Source organism: Helianthus annuus, chromosome 6 (assembly GCF_002127325.2).
Source record: "Helianthus annuus cultivar XRQ/B chromosome 6, HanXRQr2.0-SUNRISE, whole genome shotgun sequence".
In the NCBI taxonomy this organism is placed as follows: domain Eukaryota; kingdom Viridiplantae; phylum Streptophyta; class Magnoliopsida; order Asterales; family Asteraceae; genus Helianthus; species Helianthus annuus.
Window position 1 is genome coordinate 48,661,181 of NC_035438.2, and position 19,682 is coordinate 48,680,862.

Sequence of the window (19,682 nt, forward strand, 5' to 3'; positions counted from 1 at the left end):
CTAGTTGTGCTGGTTTCGAAGTCTCGAGTCGCAACAAGGAGGTCTCGAGTGGTCATGGTCAAGTCGAGACTTCACGGTCTCGAGTCGCAACCGGACTCGCAATGCCGGTCTCGAGTTGTGCTGTTTGTGTGCAAGTGTTGCGGTCTCGAGTCGAGACTAGGAGTTCTCGACTCGCAATCCGTGTCTAGATCAGGAATGTAACCAACTTCCTAATTTACAGCCCATTAATTCCGTAACAATTGCTAACAATTTTTGGCAGTTTCAACTTGGATCAAATCAACGTTTATTCAGCATTCAATCATATTCATAACACCATAATCATCATCAATTCAAGAACAATTAATCAATCTTGTACAGAACATATGATCGGATCATGTGATAAATAAATTCATAGACTATCATGCAACCTAAATCATTCCAAACTGATTTCTTAAACACAATCATATGCATACAGCCGATTATACATATCCATTCGGTTCTAATCATGCAATCCGATTTATAAAGACATCACCACATATCACTTAGTTCTAAACCAACACATAATATCATCGATAAACATCACTAGCATGAACCCTAGTTCGTAACATGACATTAAACATAGCAAGCAATCAAGAAGTAACACTAACCAGAAAAACCGAGAAGCCTAGATTGCTCGAGATGGTTGGTTTCGGGTGGGGCTGCCGTCCGGTTCCAAGGAAAAACGAGAGAGAGAGAGATAAAGCTCCTAGGGTTTGTGTATGTGTAAAGTGTTTTGCAAGTAATTAGAAACTACACCCCCCTATGGTTCATGTATGCGTACAAGGGGTGAGTGGGCCGAACCCATCATTGGGCCGCCCTTGGGGTCTCGGGTTGGGTAAGTGGTTGTGAGTGAGGTTGGGCCGAGTAAAAGGTGTGCGGTCCAAATGGCTTAAGTGATCGGTTCAAATAACACATGTAACACATAGCAAAAATTATGCATTCACTCAATAAATAAAGTTTCACGTAAGCATATAACGTTACACAAGATAAGTTCGAAGTACGAGTTGTCACATTATCCCCAACTAAAAAGAAATTTCGTCCCGAAATTTGGTATGCACTCACTGAGGAAGCTAGGTAAGTTGTATCGTTCACTGGTTTTCCTGGGGTGTCACATCCTCCCCCCGTTGATCTGCCGCAGTAGTAGCTTCAGCCTCAGTAGTGGTTGCATTGGTTCCGAATAACTGGGGGTACTTTTCTGTCATCCTGTCTTCGCGTTCCCAGGTGTACTCTGAGCCACGTTTGGAGTTCCAACGAACTCGGACAAGAGGGATTCTCTTGTTTTTGAGGACCTTAACATCCCGGTCCGTGATTTCAACTGGTTCCTCGACGAACTGCAACCGCTCGTCGATAGTGAGTTCCTTAAAAGGAACAATAAGGGTCTCGTCTGATAGGCACTTCTTCAGGTTCGACACGTGAAAGACGTTGTGAACTGCGCCGAGTTCAGCTGGTAGGTTTAGCTTGTAGGCTACTTTGCCTATCTTCTCAATGATTTCGAACGGTCCGACGTACCGTGGATTTAGTTTGCCCCGTTTGCCAAAACGGACCACACCCTTCCAGGGTGAGACTTTGAGTAAAACCCGGTCCCCGACCTGAAATTCCAAAGGCTTCCTACGCTTGTCCGCGTAGGCTTTCTGACGGTCGCGTGCTGCCGCCATGCGTTGTCGTATCTGTGCAATCTTTTCCGTGGCGTCCACTACAATCTCTGGACCCGTGATCTGACTATCCCCCACCTCTGCCCAACAGAGAGGTGACCGGCATTTACGTCCGTACAATGCCTCGAATGGAGCGGCTTGTATGCTGGTGTGATAGCTGTTATTGTATGAGAACTCCACCAAAGGGAGGTGCTTTACCCAGCCGTTGCCGAAATCAATAACGCATACCCGAAGCATGTCTTCAAGAGTTTGGATCGTTCGCTCAGACTGCCCATCCGTCTGAGGATGATATGCTGTGCTCATGTCTAATCGTGAGCCGAAAGATTTGTGCATTGCTTGCCATAGCTCTGACGTGAATCGTGCATCCCGATCCGAAATGATGGAGGTGGGCACTCCGTGCCTCGAAACAACTTCTTTGAGATAGACGTCTGCGAGAGTGGAGAACTTATCCGTTTCCTTAATAGCCAGGAAGTGTGCAGACTTGGTGAGTCGATCCACGATCACCCATATGGTATCATTCCCCCGCTGGGATCTAGGTAAGCCTGTAACGAAATCCATGGAAATTTCTTCCCATTTCCATTGCAGTATCTTAGGTTGTTGAAGTAGACCCGCTGGTTTCTGGTATTCCACCTTGACTCTCGCACAGGTCAAGCACTTGTTGACATAGGTAGCGATGTGGGCCTTCATGCTAGGCCACCAATAAGTAGTTCTGATGTCATGGTACATTTTGTCCGATCCTGGATGTACCGAATAGCGGGACTTGTGAGCTTCATCTATTACAAGTTCGCGTAGACCGCCATAAAGTGGGACCCAAATACGCCCCGTTATATAGTAGGCGCCGTCTGCCTTCTGTTCTAGTCGTTGCCTTGAGCCGCGTAGGGCTTCAGCCCTGACGTTTTCTGGTTTCAATGCTTCTGCCTGAGCATCTCGTATTTGTGCAGGAAGACTAGACTGAATCGTAAGCTGTAGCGCTCGCACGCGCTTAGGTAGTGTGTCTTTTCGACTGAGGGCATCAGCCACAACATTGGCTTTGCCTGGATGGTACTTGATGGCGCATTCGTAATCGTTAAGTAGTTCCACCCATCGTCGTTGACGCATGTTCAATTCCTTCTGCCTGAAGATATGCTCGAGACTCCTGTGATCGGTGTAAATTGTGCACTTGGTACCGTACAGGTAGTGTCGCCATATCTTGAGCGCGAAAACAACAGCTCCCAGCTCTAAATCGTGTGTCGTGTAATTCCGTTCTTGTATCTTAAGTTGACGCGAGGCGTAAGCAATGACCTTGTCGCGCTGCATTAACACACATCCAAGACCCTGGATGGATGCATCGCAATAGACCACAAAATCGTCCGTGCCTTTTGGCAATGAGAGGATAGGTGCACTGCAAAGTCTATCCTTTAGGTGTTGAAAGGCAGTTTCCTGCGTGTTGCCCCAGCGGTAGGTGACACCCTTCTGTGTCAGTAGTGTAAGCGGCTGAGCAATCTTTGAAAAGTCTTTAATAAACCGCCTGTAGTAACCCGCCAAACCCAAGAATTGGCGTATTTACGTTGGCGTACGCGGTGCAGACCAGTTTCTGATCGAGTCTACCTTGGATAGATCGACATGGATCCCATCCTTGTTCACTACGTGGCCTAAGAAGTGGACTTCACGAAGCCAGAAGACGCATTTCGAAAACTTAGCGTACAGCTGTTCCTTCCGTAGGAGTTCCAAAATAAGACGTAGATGCTGCTCGTGTTCCTCCTGACTCTTTGAGTAGATCAGTATGTCGTCGATGAAGAGAATGACAAACTTGTCAAGATAAGGTTTGCACACCCTGTTCATAAGGTCCATAAATACGGCAGGTGCGTTCGTTAACCCGAACGGCATGACAAGAAACTCGTAGTGGCCATAACGAGTTCTGAATGCGGTTTTGGAAACGTCCTCATCCCGGACTCTCAGCTGATGATAACCAGACCTCAAGTCTATCTTGGAGTAGTAACACGACCCTTGTAACTGGTCGAATAAGTCGTCTATGCGTGGAAGAGGATAACGGTTCTTCACCGTTACCTTGTTCAGTTCCCGGTAGTCTATGCACATCCTGAAGGTACCGTCCTTCTTTCTCACGAATAACACTGGAGCTCCCCAAGGCGAAGAGCTTGGACGAATGAAGCCCTTTTCCAAGAGCTCTTGCAGCTGCTTTGACAGTTCCTCCAATTATGATGGAGCTAGACGATATGGTGCGCGAGCTATGGGTGCTGCCCCTGGAGTGAGCTCGATTTGAAATTCGACCTGACGATGAGGCGGTAAGCCAGGTAAGTCTTCAGGAAACACTTGAGGGTAGTCGCGTACAACTGGAATGTCTTCCAATTTCTTTTCCTTCGCTGATGCATCTGAAACGAGTGCCAAGATTGCGGTGTGACCTTCCGCAGACATTTCTGAGCCTTCAAGAAAGAGATGATGCCAACCACAGCACCACTCTTGTCGCCTTGAACTTCGAGAGGTTCTTGACCAGTACGGGGAATGCGAATGATCTTCTCACTGCATAAGATTTCAGCGTGATGCTGGGATAACCAATCCATCCCAATAATGATATCAAAACTTCCCAAGACTATGAGAATAAGGTCGATCGAGAATGTTTGACCGGCTAAGACGATACTACAACCCCTTACTACTTGCGTGGCCTCTAGACTCTTACCATTAGCTAGTTCTACAACGTGTTTGGTGTTTAGAGGTGTTGATGTACGTTTTAACAATTTACTCATTTTCAAAGACATGTAACTTGTATCCGCACCCGAATCAAACAAAGCAGTAACATAAATGTTGTCGAGAAGAAACTTACCCATAACGACGTTGGGATCATTCCTGGCATCACCCTGCCCCAACACAAACGCACGACCCCTTGCCTCGTTTCCGTTGTTGTTTCCCCCGTTGTTGTTGTTGCCATTGCCCTGATTATTGTTATTGTTGTTGTTGTTCCTGTTCAGCTGAGGACAGTGCCTTTTGAAGTGACCTTCAGCACCGCAATGAAAACATCCTTTATTGCCCTGATGCTGATTCTGCTGTGCTTGGGGTTGCTGCTGATTCTGGTTCGCAGGTCGAGGGCTTCTACAATCCTTGGCCTCATGACCCATCTTGAGGCATCTTTGACAGCGACGCTTGTTACACTGGCCACCGTGGTGTCTGTTGCAATTGTTACACTTTGGGAGGTTCCCACGATACCCGCCCTGCCTGTGACTACCAGAAGAGTGCTGTCCACGACTCTTGTAACTGTCAGTCTTTCGCTGCTGGGCCTGAGACTGAACTGAAGTTGATCCCTTGCTGGAATCCCCATCCCATTTTCTCTTACTGTCACTGGGAGTCGCAGGAGTAGCTGAAGTAGTAACGGTAGCAGTAGCGCTGATACGTTTAGGCAGTCTGTTTTGATCCACTGCCTGGTCAGTGATGCGATGAGCGAGGCGTTGAATATCCTAGATGTTGCCAAGTAGCCGAGGTAACATGGCTCTGGATCTCTGGCGCCAACCCTTTGAGATACAACTCAATGCGCTTAACTGGAGGGTCCACCATAGTTGGACACAGCACGGCCAGTTCGTTTGACCTTTTGGTGTAAGCTTCAATTTCCGATCCAGTCATCTTCAGATGGTACAACTCATCTTCCAACTTGTGAATGTCTTCCCGAGTGCAGTACTCTCTCTTGATCAGTTCCTTGAAATCATTCCAGGGTGTGGCATTAGCAGCTGGCAACCCTAAGATCTGAACTTGGGCGTTCCACCAAGTTAGTGCTATTCCTTCTAGCGTGCCAGTGGCGTATTTCACCCTGCAAGCCTCAGGGCATTCACACATCTCAAACACAGACTCGAGCTTTTCAAACCAGTGGAGGAGTCCAACCGCCCCTTCCGTGCCACTAAATGTACTTGGACGACAGTCCATGAAGTTCTTGAAAGTGCAGACTGGTTGCTGTGCTGGTTGACCTATTGTGTACGAATAGGACAAAGTTTAATTACAAGGGCTAGTTTAGGAGTGTAGGATCTAAAGATCCTTGTGTGTGCTATAACCACAGGATATACCTCCTGCTTGTGTGGCTGCAAGTGCCGCAGCAACTTGAGCTTGAACGAGAGCCTCTAGCTGGGCTTGAGTCATGTTAATTCGTCCAGACATGATCTTCATTGTAAAAGTAGCGTAAGTGAGAATGGTTCGCGAGTAGGGCGATGACAGAAAAGTGCAAGCACGTAGGTATTCTCATGTAATAAAGTCATGTGTATCTAAGCGTAATACGAGCAAAGTTCTATGTAATTCTAGCAAGTAGGCAATAAACATAAACCTTATTACCTAGGATGTCGAGTCTTGCACGTGGAGCGAAGCGTCGTTGTGGATCGTTGAGAGCACTGTTCTGGTTATAGTCTGGTTTTAATAAAAACGTTTTCCCATATTAAAACCGAGTTCTCTATAACCAATGGCTCTGATACCAATCTGTCACACCCCCAAAATCCCACACGCGGAGTACCACCGCTTGGAGGCGTGACATGACCAGGATCAAGCCACCAATCATATTGAACATATAAATAAATAGCAAAAGTTATCCATCAATACGAAAGGTGTTTATCAAAACCAATGTAAGTAAGTGTAGCGGAAGCATTAATGTAAATCCCAACACAAGTATTAATGTTTGAAACGTCATAAGTGTTTAATAGTTAACCACGATCCTTTGCCCACAACGACTCGCCCCTCCTTGTGCAAGCTCCTTAAGTACCTAAGGTCCTGCAAGGCATGCAGCAGAGAGTCAACAACTAGTTGAGCGAGTTCACAGTAAGTAAAAGCATAACAGTAAGTCCGTATGTAACATGTGGCTCTACTGGGCCGATATTGGTTTCTATTGGTGGGGGCTGCCCATGTTATTTATCCACTAGACTATGCGTAATCATAAGTGTTCTACACAACCGAGAACAGTAGCGCGTATGGGGTTTACGTAGGTTTTACGTAAGTATCCTTCACAACCGAGGATAGGAGTACGCGGGGGTTTACGTAGGTTTTACGTAAGTGCCTGACACAACCGAGGCAGTAGTGAGTATAAGTTCACGTAGGTTTTACGTGAGTATCCTTCACAACCGAGGATACCGAGTAGCATAAGTATACGTAGGTTTTACGTATGTGTCCTGCACAACCGAGGACGATGGTATGGTAGTCTAGTAATGGTATCCGTATAAATCTATTCAACCTTATCCTTTCAATCCCATTCCCAACACCCTGGGAATCCCATGCCTTGGTAAGAGTGTGAGCTCACCTTGGGTTTGCTTGGCAGATACACAAAAATCGGGTAAACTATATAGCGATCAACCACGTCCTAGCATGGTTATCATACAAGTCAGGTTCGTATTCGAATATAGCACGTAGGTTCTACACGTATTGTAGCAAGTAAAATCATGGTATGCACAAGTATTTCATAGCAGTCCAATAGCAATCACGTAACCAGTCCAAGTATCTGGCCCAATTAGTTGGGCTCGTAACAGTGAAAGTCCAATAGTCTGCAAGTGTTCACGGTCTCGAGTCGAGACTAAGCGATCTCGAGTCGAGACTAGGTGGTCTCTAGTTGTGCTGGTTTCGAAGTCTCGAGTCACAACAAGGAGGTCTCGAGTGGTCATGGTCAAGTCGAGACTTCACGGTCTCGAGTCGCAACCGGACTCGCAATGCCGGTCTCGAGTTGTGCTGTTTGTGTGCGAGTGTTGCGGTCTTGAGTCGAGACTAGGAGTTCTCGACTCGCAATCCGTGTCTAGATCAGGAATGTAACCAACTTCCTAATTTACAGCCCATTAATTCCGTAACAATTGCTAACAATTTTTGGCAGTTTCAACTTGGATCAAATCAACGTTTATTCAGCATTCAATCATATTCATAACACATGAGAGCTGGTTGGGCCTAAAGGGTGCGCCGAGTTAAACTTTGCGCATGCGCGTGGCATGGGCGATGGGCCCAACGCCGGGAGCCGCTTAAGACCCTAATTGTATTTTTTGTCCACGAGCGTGTGGTCAAGTACATGGCGGGTGGCGGGTCCTCTTATGGCGCACCCGAGGTGGTGCGCGGGTTCGAGTGTAACGTGTGCAGGTCATTCATGGGTCACTGCTTGTGGCGTGAGCATATGGCCCAAGGACATTTGTACACCTGGAAGCTTGGTGTGGGTTCAAATGTAGTGTGCGCCGCGTGGCGTGAAGTCCATAAAGCGCGATGCGCCGACTGGCAAGTCATTTCAGGAGCGCACGCAAGTTTGCAGCAGTAACAGGAGAGTTGGTTGGACCTGGTCAAACCAGCTGTTACAACTCGTTCAATTTGTGTCATGAATGAAAATGACAGTTTTGACTAACCACTTAAATTCTTTTTATTAGAGATTAAAACCTGATTAATTGTCTTGTTAATTACAAGATTTAATATCTTGTTTACTACAAATTGAATGTTTTGTTTTATTACAAGAATAAACAACAACAACAACCATACCCAGTATAATCCCACATATAGCGAAGCTATTAATAGGGTCTTGGGAGGGTAGGATGTAGGCACGCCTTACCTCCATCCTAGGGGATAGAGAGACTGCTTCCAGTGAGACCCCCGGCTCCAAAAACCATAACCAAGGCATAAGCTTCTAAAAAACATATATAAGCACGCCACTACTACAAAAGACAGAAATAAAAATAATAATAAACGGATAAATAAGTAAGTGCTTGTTAGTAAAACTACGATACCGAGAATAGGTGAAAACCTATATATATATACATATGTATATATATCTATACTACTTTAATAAGCATATATGAAGGACAAGATGGTAATTCAACAAGGTGTTGAAAAAACACTTAATGCACAATGTACAAGTCTTAAGGCACAAGAAAACACAAACCATTTACCCTTTACACGGATCATCTTCAACCGTCCATTTTTTTAACTTTTTCACACGGATCATCATCTGGACCGTCCATTTGACTTCACACGGATCACCAATTGCTTTCTCTCTCATTCCTCACACATCTCACAAAATAACATCAGATCTTCTCTCTCTCTTCTCTCTCTCGGCGATCTAGGGTTTCATGAGATCTATCACCAGATCCGTTTGAATCTATCACCAGATCCGTTTGATGAGCAGATCTAGGGTTTCATGAGATCTATCACAAGCTTTATCTGGCAACTTGGTAAGAACTGATACCGTTTAATGAATATATCTGGCAAGTTATGATGTTTGACGGTAGTTTCTATATGCTTTTCAGATGTCGAAGGCACCAAGGGATCCACAGATTTGAACAAGGGATCCACAGATTTGCTGGAGAATGGCCGGAATCAGGTGACTGTCTGTCCATGAATCTCTCTGGAATCATGTTTCAGATGAAGGTAAACACACAAATCGATCCAGTTTCAAGTTTATGTTACTCTGTTGAGATTATGAAATTCTTGAAATCTTTTGCATGTTTACTTTTATAGACTTCATTAAATGATTATGCTGATTATGTTACTCTGTTGAGATTAGAACTTTTTTTTGTCTGATTTTTGTCCATGTACAGATTTCTATATAAAACATACCAGTTTGTGTCGATTTTGAAGTCAAAGCTTAACTCATTTGACGCTTAAAAAGTCAACTGTTGGACTCATTTGCTGTATCTGTTTTTAAAGTAAAAAGTTACAATTTTGATGTGTGTGGATTTTATCTTTATAGGTATGAAGGAGTGTGATCGAGATTGGGTACCTAACTGATGTTAAACATCATGCTCATATTGGTTGGGATATATAGTTTTGTCATTTCTTTTGTTTTTTTATGCTTTTTGTTTTTGTTTTTGTTTTTCATGAACGTAAAACAAAGATAAACCAAACAGATAAAGATTTTCAAACTGTTTGAAGTCAAACAGATATCATTTTTTTAACATTTCGCTTTTTATTTGACACTATGATCAGGTGTTTATCCAACATCAGACGGGATCAGCTACCTTGAGGCTAAGCATTTGCTTCTTTTGAGTTACTGTTAGTCGCTTGGATATTACTTGCTTCGCAACGACATCCTCTTGTTCACAGTCTTTTAACAACACGATTGTTTTTGGAGAAGGTTTCTTTTTATATTGTATCTTTAGTAATTTAATCATCTGAAAATTTGAAAGCTGCATGATGAGTTGGTTAACTGTTTTAGTTATCGTGTCCAGATATGCGCCATTGATAAGAAGTTGCAATACCAAATTCAGAAACTAACGAGGCTAACCGGGAATTCAATGGATGACAAGAAGCGTCGTGAACAAGATGACGCTTTGAAGCTTCGTCCAAACCCCGGCATGCTTATTGACAAAATTGCCCCTGATGTGAGTTGTTTTATTTAAACGGGTTTGGTAATGCGTCCAAACAAAAACATTCTTGTTAACAAAGTTGGGTAATTGGGTTGGTTTGATTACATTTAAATAGTTATAATAATAAACTAATTCATTAAAAAAAGTTTACGAAGTTTTATGCTATGAGTGGGATTTTTACCTGGTATGTTTGTTTGTTACCCTTTCTTTTTTCCCATTTGACCCGTTAACATAAACTAATCAGTTCAGTACTCTTTCCTCTGCAGTACATAATGGACATCTTGTTTCATTTAGGATAATGTGTTTAGTGATTTTTTGCAAACCATTATGGATGCTCGTGTATATCGTTTGATGTTACTTTAAAAGCGTGCCTCATTGGTATTCGATTTGAATGATATGATAATGACAGCAAGTATCGACCCCCAAAGATTACACCTGCATCAATGGATGAAAGCACGACTTCAAAGCATGAGAGAAATGCATCAAGGAAAGAGAAACAAGCGTTCCGGCAAGCTCTGCATAGCGAGTACGCTAGATATTTAATGAATGATCTCGAGGGAAGCCCTGAGGAAGTTAGTTTCTCTTTATTTATTTTCTTTATTCTTTTTTAAAAAAAAAATTACAGTTGATATGATCGCATGAAATAGGTGAGGGAGGTAATCGGGACTGAAGATAGAGATGTGACCAAATACAGGGCGAAAATGGAAGAACGAGCAAGGAGAGAAGAGGCGCTCTTCACCCGAGCGCCTCTTACAAGAATGGATAAAAAGCGGTTGAAACACGTGTGCGAATCAAGTAACGGGTCAGCCTCTTTTTTCCTTTTGTAAATGCAGTCTTCTATGTGAATTTTTTTTTTTTAAAAGTGATTTTGTATTCAGGCTGCACGGCTTAGCTTATGGTTTTGAGGATGATATCAAATCTTTACCTCTGGAGGATGGTGTTGATGGGCAAATGTCGTCTTTCATGTATTTAGACGGCAGAGAAAGAAAGTTCAAGAGGCGAAAGGTAAACAAACGAGTAACTTCACCATCCTATTATCGTTCACAAGAAGCTCCCTTTCGAGTGCACTTCGCATAGTGTCAGTAGTGGTGTTTGTATAGCTTTGTTCCTCATTTTAAGAGTGTTTTCTGAATCGTCATGTTTGACTTGTATCCCGGATCGACCCACTTGTATGTTGTTCCAGATGGGAGTGCTTTCAGAGGCAGTTGCAGGAAATGCTTCATCATAGTGATGTAAAGGGAAGTGAAATAAGGAAGCCAAGTGCCTCGCTTTTACGCTATCCAATGCCAGATTGCATGTGTAAGCAAGCAGCTGCTAAAACTCAACAAGATAAGACTTGCACAGGTATATGGCCTTGAGGCATAAACTAGAATTCTTTTTACACATGTAGGTAGTCATATTTTTATCATTATTGATCGATCTGTAAACTATTTAGATGAGGTTTATATGCATACCGAGTTGTATATACTTGAAGGCAGTTGGAGATATTCGTATTCAAATTGTTTTTTCTTGATATCAAATCTCATGTCATGTTATATCAGTTCTTCAAATAACGGGTCAAAACATATATATGTTTTTTAGTGCGGGTTAAAATGGGTCGGGGTGTATACACTTTTTGAATAAGTTTTAGTCGTTAAAAATACATTTTTGACCCAAAACTCTATTATTCAAAAAGTTTTTACTTTTTTTTATAGAGAGTAAATTACGATTTTGGCCCCTTGTGGTTATATTACTTTTACTCTTTTAGCCCAAAAAAAATTTTTTAACATCTAAGCCCCCAACGTCTTTTTTGGGAACCCTTTTGGCCCCTAACACTAACCCATCCATAAAATATTATGGGCCAAAAGGGTTAGAAAAAAAGACGCTAGGGGCCAGAAGGGTTAGAAAAAAAAGACGTTGAGGGCTCAAATGTTAAAAAAATCTTTTTTGGGCTAAAAGGGTAAAAGTGATATAAGCACGGAGGCCAAAATCGTAATTTACTCTTTTATGAATAATACGTGTGCCAAATATGATTACAAACTTTTTGTTATTTCATAATAATTTATATAATTAAATAAGAATGGTTTAGGACGTTATACGCATAAAACACACACTTTGTATGACTTTTGACCCGTTTCCTTTTAAACATAACTAGGATTGACCTGCTCATAAATAAATGGATCGAATTTTCGATTCATATGTTAATTATTTTTGCTTCATATTAAGTTATTAACCAACTTTTTCTTGTAATTCCAGCTCTCAATGTTTGAAAATCCAGTTTCAAAGATGAGATTGAGTGATCTGATGAAAGCCGCCAACAGTTTTAGCAAAGACAACATAATCGGGTGGGGAAGAACGAGTTCTTCATACAAAGCAACACTTGAAGACACTTGGCATTCCGAGAAAGAATTCGCATCAGAAATGGCAACACTTGGGAACGTGAAACACTGGAACCTGGTCCCACTTTTAGGCTTTTGTGTCACAAAACACGAACGGCTTTTAGTCTACAAATACATGCCAAACGGTACCCTGCACGATAATCTACACCCCGTTGGCAAAACCAAAAATGTGTCAAATATGGAATGGTGGGTCCGGTTAAAAGTGGCTATTGGTTCAGGCTATTGCCGAAGCAGTCTGTGACTGGTTTTACGAAAGAAACACAGCTCAATGGATCGATCACCAGCATATATTGCCTCGACACTGCTAATCATGTCTTAACATACGGTTCATGGATGAAAATGTGTCCCCTAAAACTATGTTATTTGATAAACGGTATTGGTCTTATATATGTCACCTAAAAATGTCATTATGTAAAAACTAGGCATACATGAACTATGTAATTTCTCTCAATATCTATAAACATAATGCATTTTAAAAGGACATTTTAAGATACTTATAAAATATTTTTTTTAATGCAAAAGGTCCATTTGGTTAAATTGGTTTTTTAAACACTAATTACACTTTAATTTTCTCATCTCTAACCAAATTGTAGATAACTAATTTTTTTGTGTGGGACGTAACGAGTTTAATAAACCGAATTAACACTTTTATGCGTCTTTGGTAACTCCTTCGATTCATAAGGAGCTTAACAAACCATATTCTTTTGGCAAAAGGAACTTAATAAACCGAACTAACCCGTATTCTTTTGGTTCTGGGTTTGGTGATGAACTTTTTAAGGGCATCTACAATGATAGAAGCATGAATCGAATAAGTACATTGTTGGATGTTCTTAGTCACCCAACAACCCTCTAAAATTTTCAAGCTTTAGAGTGTGACATTGTAATATGTTGCCTTCGCCGCATCGGGCAGATGTCTGTTTTTTCATTTTTTAAATGGTATTTACATAGTTATCCCCTCCCTCGGTCGAAAACGTCAAGCTTCGCCACTGCCGAAGGCCTCATTGTAACCGATGATCGATTCATCATTCAAAACGGTTGATTTACCCATATCTTTAAAACCCCTCATAACATAACTAGAATCACACAATTTTCTTTGTTTTCTCTTGAAGCCGGTAACCGGCCGTCACACAATAACCACTAAACGCCATCACGAAACCACCAATCGCCGCACACCGCTGATTCTCCGCCGCTGAAGAAGGCCGCAACGACCCTCACGTTCTGCTACACTCCCACCATCATCGTTGCATGCCACATCGGAAACTATATCCCCGTACATAGCCCTAAACTCACCAAACTAAGTGATATGTTTCCCGCCGCATCGCGCGGGTAAACGACTAGTATATATATACCCATATGTATATCACACCTCATAGAAACTGAAAAAAAAATAAATTCATAAGATAGGAACCTAAGCTAAAAACCAGGCCAAACTCCTAAAAATCTTTAACCTTAATCCTACGTCTCCATGAAATTCTGTCCTCGACCATGTCCTCAAAGAGGTGCAAATCTAGCAAATCTTGCCTAATCCGCTCATCCCACGTCATTTTCGGTTTTATTACAAGATTAAATGACGTTAATCTTCTATGTGTATATGATAGTTCATAATCTTGGACAAGAGATAATTACACACTTTTGACTCTCTAGAATTCAGCAACTTGAGAGTGAGTAATCTCAAGAAATCCTTTGCAACTTCATAATTTCGTACAATTTAAACAAGAAATCCATCATACCCGGTGTAATCTTGGGCACGAGTGTCCTCTCCGGTAGTACAACTACTACTGCTTCGGTTGTTGTATTGTAGAAACAGACCGTCTGAGAGCAGGCGCGAAATATGTTTTAAGGACCCCGTGTAAAACACGATCGTCAACCAAAACCTTCATCTTTTTAGTATGTTCATTGTTGCAGTCCATAAGGTGCGGTTGAAGTTTCCCAAAGACGTCGACTTGAATAAAGATTGGTACAATTAAATTGTATTTTATATTATTTTAGTTAGTTCATGTAACCGATATTGTACTAGTAAAATTTCTCACAAATAACAAGAGTCTCGTTATTATTTATTATTTATTTTGTTATTATTTTAATAAAATTGTAAACCTACTTCCTACAAGTTTCGGGTCAATTATGAAATTTATGTATAGTTAGTTTGATTTCAAAGTTGCATCATCTAGGAGTCTAAGTGTTCGATGTGAAGTTTGATAAACTTGTAAATGGTTGTGACTGCTCCGATAAAAACACGCCGTATCCCTCCTAGTGTATATATACAATCACATAGATCGATATGTAAGTACGAATATTTTTATTGAAATCAATTGATTATTCAGCTTAAAGTCATGTTGATTATCCAGCTTAAAGTCCTGTTCTTGATAGCAATCTAGTGGATTTGTAATCCCGTGTTTTACAATTTGTTCATGTTTTTTCATTTAATTTTAATTAATGAAACAAAATTCCTTGTTGCTAAATATAGTGGTCAACAGATTTGTGGTTTATACCATGATATAGCAGAGGAGACCTTCCCGATATTCAAACGAGATTCATACTGAATTATTTAGTGTAAAAATTTTTCCCTGTTACGTGTCTTACGACACTCATGCCCCAATGAATTTTCTCTGAGCATTTGTTAACATGCATGTCCTTTGTGTTCGATAGACATTAAGAACAAAAAGCGAGGGATGAACCCTGAAGCACAAACTTGATGAAGGAAATGTCGTGAATTTCTAAACCGCCGCATCCTTAAATCCGAATGCAATCGACTTAGAGAGTTTCTAATGTACAATTGTTACAAACTAATCCCTTGAATCTTTACAAATACATAGAAAGACTCAAAACTACAGTTTACACTAATTTCATAGAAGATATAAATTTTGTAACAAACAATTAAGGCTATTATATTTCAGGAGCCAAAATCAAGTTTAGAAAGATTTATATCATCTAGTATTAACAAATGTATAAAAAAAACTACAATTTTGATAACTTTTCAATTAGAGTCACTAGTACAGAAGTGAGCATTACGGGGTTAAAACAGTTTTTAGTCGTGGTTTCAAACCGTGACTTAAAATGTCACGGCAAAAAATGTGTTATTTATAAGGCGTGGTCTGCGCTGAACCTCGTCTTAGAATAACCCACAACGACTAAAAAGATGTTGATACTTTTATGCAAATGTTTTTAGTCAACCTTATGAACCGAGACTTAAAATCATTTTACAATTTGAGGAAAAGGTTTTAATCGGTGTTGTATGAACCGCGACTTATAACTAATTATGTAAAAACAAAAAATTATGCTGTCAAATTTCAAACAAAAATCTGGAGTAAAAAAGAGATATACGTAAAAATGAAATAATATGCAGTAAAAAAATAATCTGCACTCCAGCGTAGACGTCAATTCCAATCAATCCTTTTATATATTCAACATAGTCAAATCCGAACAAGTAAACCACGTCCCAATACACGTTCAACCTGAAAGTCTACAATATTAATTGGTAAAATAACAATTCATTTCATTACTTAATCTATTCAAAACTATAAACAAACTATATTTAGACTAAGGAATCGAGTAGCCATTTTTTGTTTCACCACTTTTAGTTTTAGTTTTTTTATTAAAGTTGCAGTGACTAAATGATTTTAGTTCGAAAATTAATTTCAGTTGGGGCTACTTTTTAAAACATGTGTCCGTCCAAAATATAAAAACAAACACATATATAAAAACAAACAAATATATACAAATAAACAATTAATAGAAAAGTGTTAAAAGTGAAAATAAAAATACAAAATTTTAGGGTATATGATCCGGGTAAATAAATATGTGGTTTGGGTAATCGGGTAGAGTATCACCTAATCCTATACGAGTAATTTTTTTAAGACTGATGTCATACTCCGTTTCATACCCGTCTCAGATCTTTCGAGTTTCGAGTATACCCACCGGGCTCGGGTATTTTTTGTTGGAAATTAGACGGTGTGAATTGATATTAATTTAGTGAAATTATAATTTAGTAAAATTATAACTATTTACTAGACTCTTCAAATGGGTGATAAACTCTTAGGTAGAGTTTTTAAGTCAATTTATTAGTTTTTATTAGAGTTTATGTCTCTAATAAAATCTATAATGTGTAAATCTGTAAATAATAATAAAGCAAAACAAGCTTAGGCCACATGACATGAACTTAAGCTACTAGATGCCATGTGGCATTTCATTGTTTCCTCTTTTTTTTTTTTTTTTTTTCCTTTGAGCGGCAAACGATTAGACTTCCTCCTATTCTTCTTATTCTCCCCTTCGCATCTTATACCACATAAATCCCGAATCCTGAATCGTCTTTTTATCTTCTCTCAATCATCTTCCAAAATATGAATCGGTTTCCATATGAAAGAATGATTGTTGTCAAGGAACCTAGATATATAAATGTTTATGTATTCATCAGTTTGTTCATCGATTCGGTTCTTTGTCGATCATGAAGCATATCTTTAAGGTACGTTTCTTAAATTCGTTGTTAAATCATCCATTATGTGTTCGTTCGTTGATTTGTATATTAAAACTATGTTATGTTATAGAAATTGATAGATATTGATGTTTTTTTATAAAACCCTATGTCCGATTGTTATGGAGAATCGTTTTTCTTAGATATGATTCTGTAAATTATGAACCCTATTGATGTTATTATAAAGTCCCATGTCCGATTGTAATGGAAAATCGGTTTTCTTTGATTTGATTATGTAAATTATGAACCCTATTCATGTTATTATAAAGCCCTATGTCCGACTATTATGAATGATTGTTTTTTTATTTGATTTTGTTAATCTGTTGATTTGATTCTGTGTTGTTGATTTGTTAAACAACTTGAAAGTTGTATTTTGATTTGTGAATGAAATATTTTTTATTGTTTAATTCAAACGTGTATTTCAAAAGCTTAAACATGAAGTTTGTATTAATTAGGAAAAATAACATATCCTTCGTTTGTTTCGTCTCAAAGTAGATTGTTTATATGATGACAAGATAATATTAAAATTACCGGTATCTGTTTATATTTCTTTCAAGAATCTTATTATTCATGTTTGTTTGAAATTCTTTATATGATGTTATGATTACCAGAATTTATTCGTATTTCTTTTCAAGAATCTTATTATTCGTGTTTGTTTTCAATTGCATATATAGCAATGGTTCCAGGGTTTGTCAAGGTTATTCATGATGCTTCATCATCATATCTGGTAACATTTCATTATAATTTTACTTTTACTTCTGTTATATTTTGGAAACTGACTATTCTAACAAATATTAAAGCCTATGCCGCCATTTTACAATAATGGCGATGGATATATAGGCTATCCTGTTGGTCATGTGATGTTGATAATAGGTTCACATGTATGGCATGTTTACGTCAAAGTGACAATTAGCGGATGATTCATCACAGATGGATGGTCAAAAGTTGTTACAGATCATGGTGCGGAGGACACAGATTTTATATTTTTTGACGTTGTTGCTGATAACAAAATTTGAAATCTTCCATTTCAAGGTAAGGTTGACCATGATTTGGATGTGAAAAATATGTTTTATCACATAATGTTGTTTCCATCTTCAGAAAATATGGTAACTTTCTGTAACACATAATTACTGTGTCATGTTTAATACAATTTCTTTATCTTATTATATAATTTTGATTAATGATAATTTTGTTTTTAACTATTTGCAGTGGTACCAATAAAATTCACAGAACATAATTTTAATGACGACATTCTACAAAATAATGTCACCATTCGTTATGGACCTAATGAATGGACTGTTAAGATTAACAAGTTGTGGAATATTCATTACTACATACTCGACTTCTCACAGATTTCGGCTGATATTTCTTTTTTGATGTGGGACTGTTTAGTGTTTGAAAAAGTTGAAGAATATACATTTAATCTGATAATTTCCCGCCCCTATGATGTTGATGCGTTAGTTGCTGACTTGGCACGTACATTCCGTGAATACCAACCTATAGCTCTGCCAGAAAATGTATTTGTCCATCATACTGACGAAGAAATTCAGCATGGCATGGGTGAAGATACTTTTCCATCTGAAGATGTTGATGTTGACACTGTTGTGTTGTGTATCTGATTCGGATTACGATCCTAACGACGATCAGCATTTTGATGAAGTACTGGCTGTTCACGAGAATCCTCGTCTACCTGTTGCCAATGTGTATAAGTCGATTGCGTCCTTACATATCGATTTTTAAGTCTGCCATGATTCCAAATAATTTAAATTTATTAATTATTTTCAAGCTAAGTTATTTTCATTTTGGTTGGTTGTGATAAATCTTTATTTTTTAATGTGATGTAGTGTTTCCCAACATCTTTTGTAACAAATGTGCCATTACATGATGTGCACCATATGACTGTTCAGACTATATTGATGAAATTGCGTTCTGAATATGCACATGGTAAACCGAGGTATGCTTTTAAAGGCTGGCAGAGATTCATGCGTGGAGTGAATGGAGACTTATCATCAAGATAGGAGTGAATTCCTTACCTTGACGATTAACTCCACTCCTTTTCTTCAAACGGCCTCACCAATGAGTTTGGGTGATTCCCTTATCTAGGTGATCGTTACCAAAATTTTCCTTCAAAAGGACTTTATTATGCAAACATAATCATGTTTTATACCTAAATTGTTTATTCATTCGTCAAAAACCTCTACTATGCAAATTTCAAGGTTCATTTATTTATTAAACGTATATCTTACCCCCATAATCTATTTCACAAAAACCGCATACACGAAATACGTAGTCATACCGTAAACGTTTTGTTCCCAACTTTCAAAATCTGACGAAATGCTACCCATCAACTTAATCGGTCTAATGAATACCTTGCCCACAAATTTCAGGTTTAACATAAATCACTAACACGCTCACGTTATGTCATTATACTAAGAACTTTCATTCTCAATTGAAAATCGAACCAACCTTTCTCAAATGCCTGTGATATCTTTTAAATAATATAAGTTCGTTACTAAAACTCTTTTCAAAATCAAATAACAAAAAAAAACACTTCTTCAACGATCACTAATTGCATTATGCTAGATTTTTCTTTTAAGAATCAACGTTCTCACAAGACCCTCCAAATTCCAAATTTCTTATTCTAATACAAGATCCCCTGAAAAGATACAAAACTTACTTTTTTCAAAAGACTTTTCATACACCGCTCAATACGCTCAATACGTCATTTCAATTTCAAAACATGTGAGCAAGGAAATTTCATGGGGACCGACCATTTTCGACTTACATAAATTCTTCTAAAAACAAAAGTAGCATTCGGTTCTTTATAAAATACGTCACGCAAAACCTATAAGTACTTTACCTTCTTTTTACATTCGCAAAC

The 19,682-nt window shown here is 39.3% G+C and overlaps 2 protein-coding genes and 1 long non-coding RNA gene across 3 annotated transcripts; all 3 read left to right on the forward strand.

Moving 5' to 3' along the window:
- The first annotated feature begins 8,761 nt into the window (after positions 1–8,761).
- On the forward strand, positions 8,762–9,456 carry LOC118479650. The gene is made up of 3 exons (XR_004859797.1): positions 8,762–8,821; positions 8,897–9,017; positions 9,340–9,456. It is a non-coding gene; the product is annotated as an uncharacterized LOC118479650 (long non-coding RNA).
- An 894-nt stretch (positions 9,457–10,350) lies between these two features.
- Positions 10,351–10,782, forward strand: LOC110944762 (the record flags this gene model as incomplete). The annotated part of the gene is made up of 2 exons (XM_022186411.2): positions 10,351–10,527; positions 10,603–10,782. Coding segments are annotated over 2 exons (357 nt in total), but the record flags the coding sequence as incomplete, so codon positions are not given.
- A 1,438-nt stretch (positions 10,783–12,220) lies between these two features.
- On the forward strand, positions 12,221–18,420 carry LOC118479555 (probably inactive leucine-rich repeat receptor-like protein kinase At5g48380). Its single transcript, XM_035974132.1, has 2 exons — positions 12,221–12,566; positions 18,011–18,420. The coding sequence occupies exons 1-2, from the start codon at positions 12,221–12,223 to the stop codon at positions 18,418–18,420; spliced, it is 756 nt and encodes a 251-aa protein (XP_035830025.1).
- The last annotated feature ends 1,262 nt before the right edge of the window (positions 18,421–19,682 follow it).

What these genes read in the sequence shown, in the direction of transcription:
- LOC118479555 (XM_035974132.1), top strand. Translation starts at nt 12,221, where the DNA reads ATGAGATTGAGTGATCTGATGAAAGCCGCCAACAGTTTTAGCAAAGAC. An exon ending in TTCAGGCTATTGCCGAAGCA is followed by an intron (nt 12,567 to 18,010) that starts GTCTGTGACTGG and finishes AACTATTTGCAG; the next exon opens with TGGTACCAATAAAATTCACA.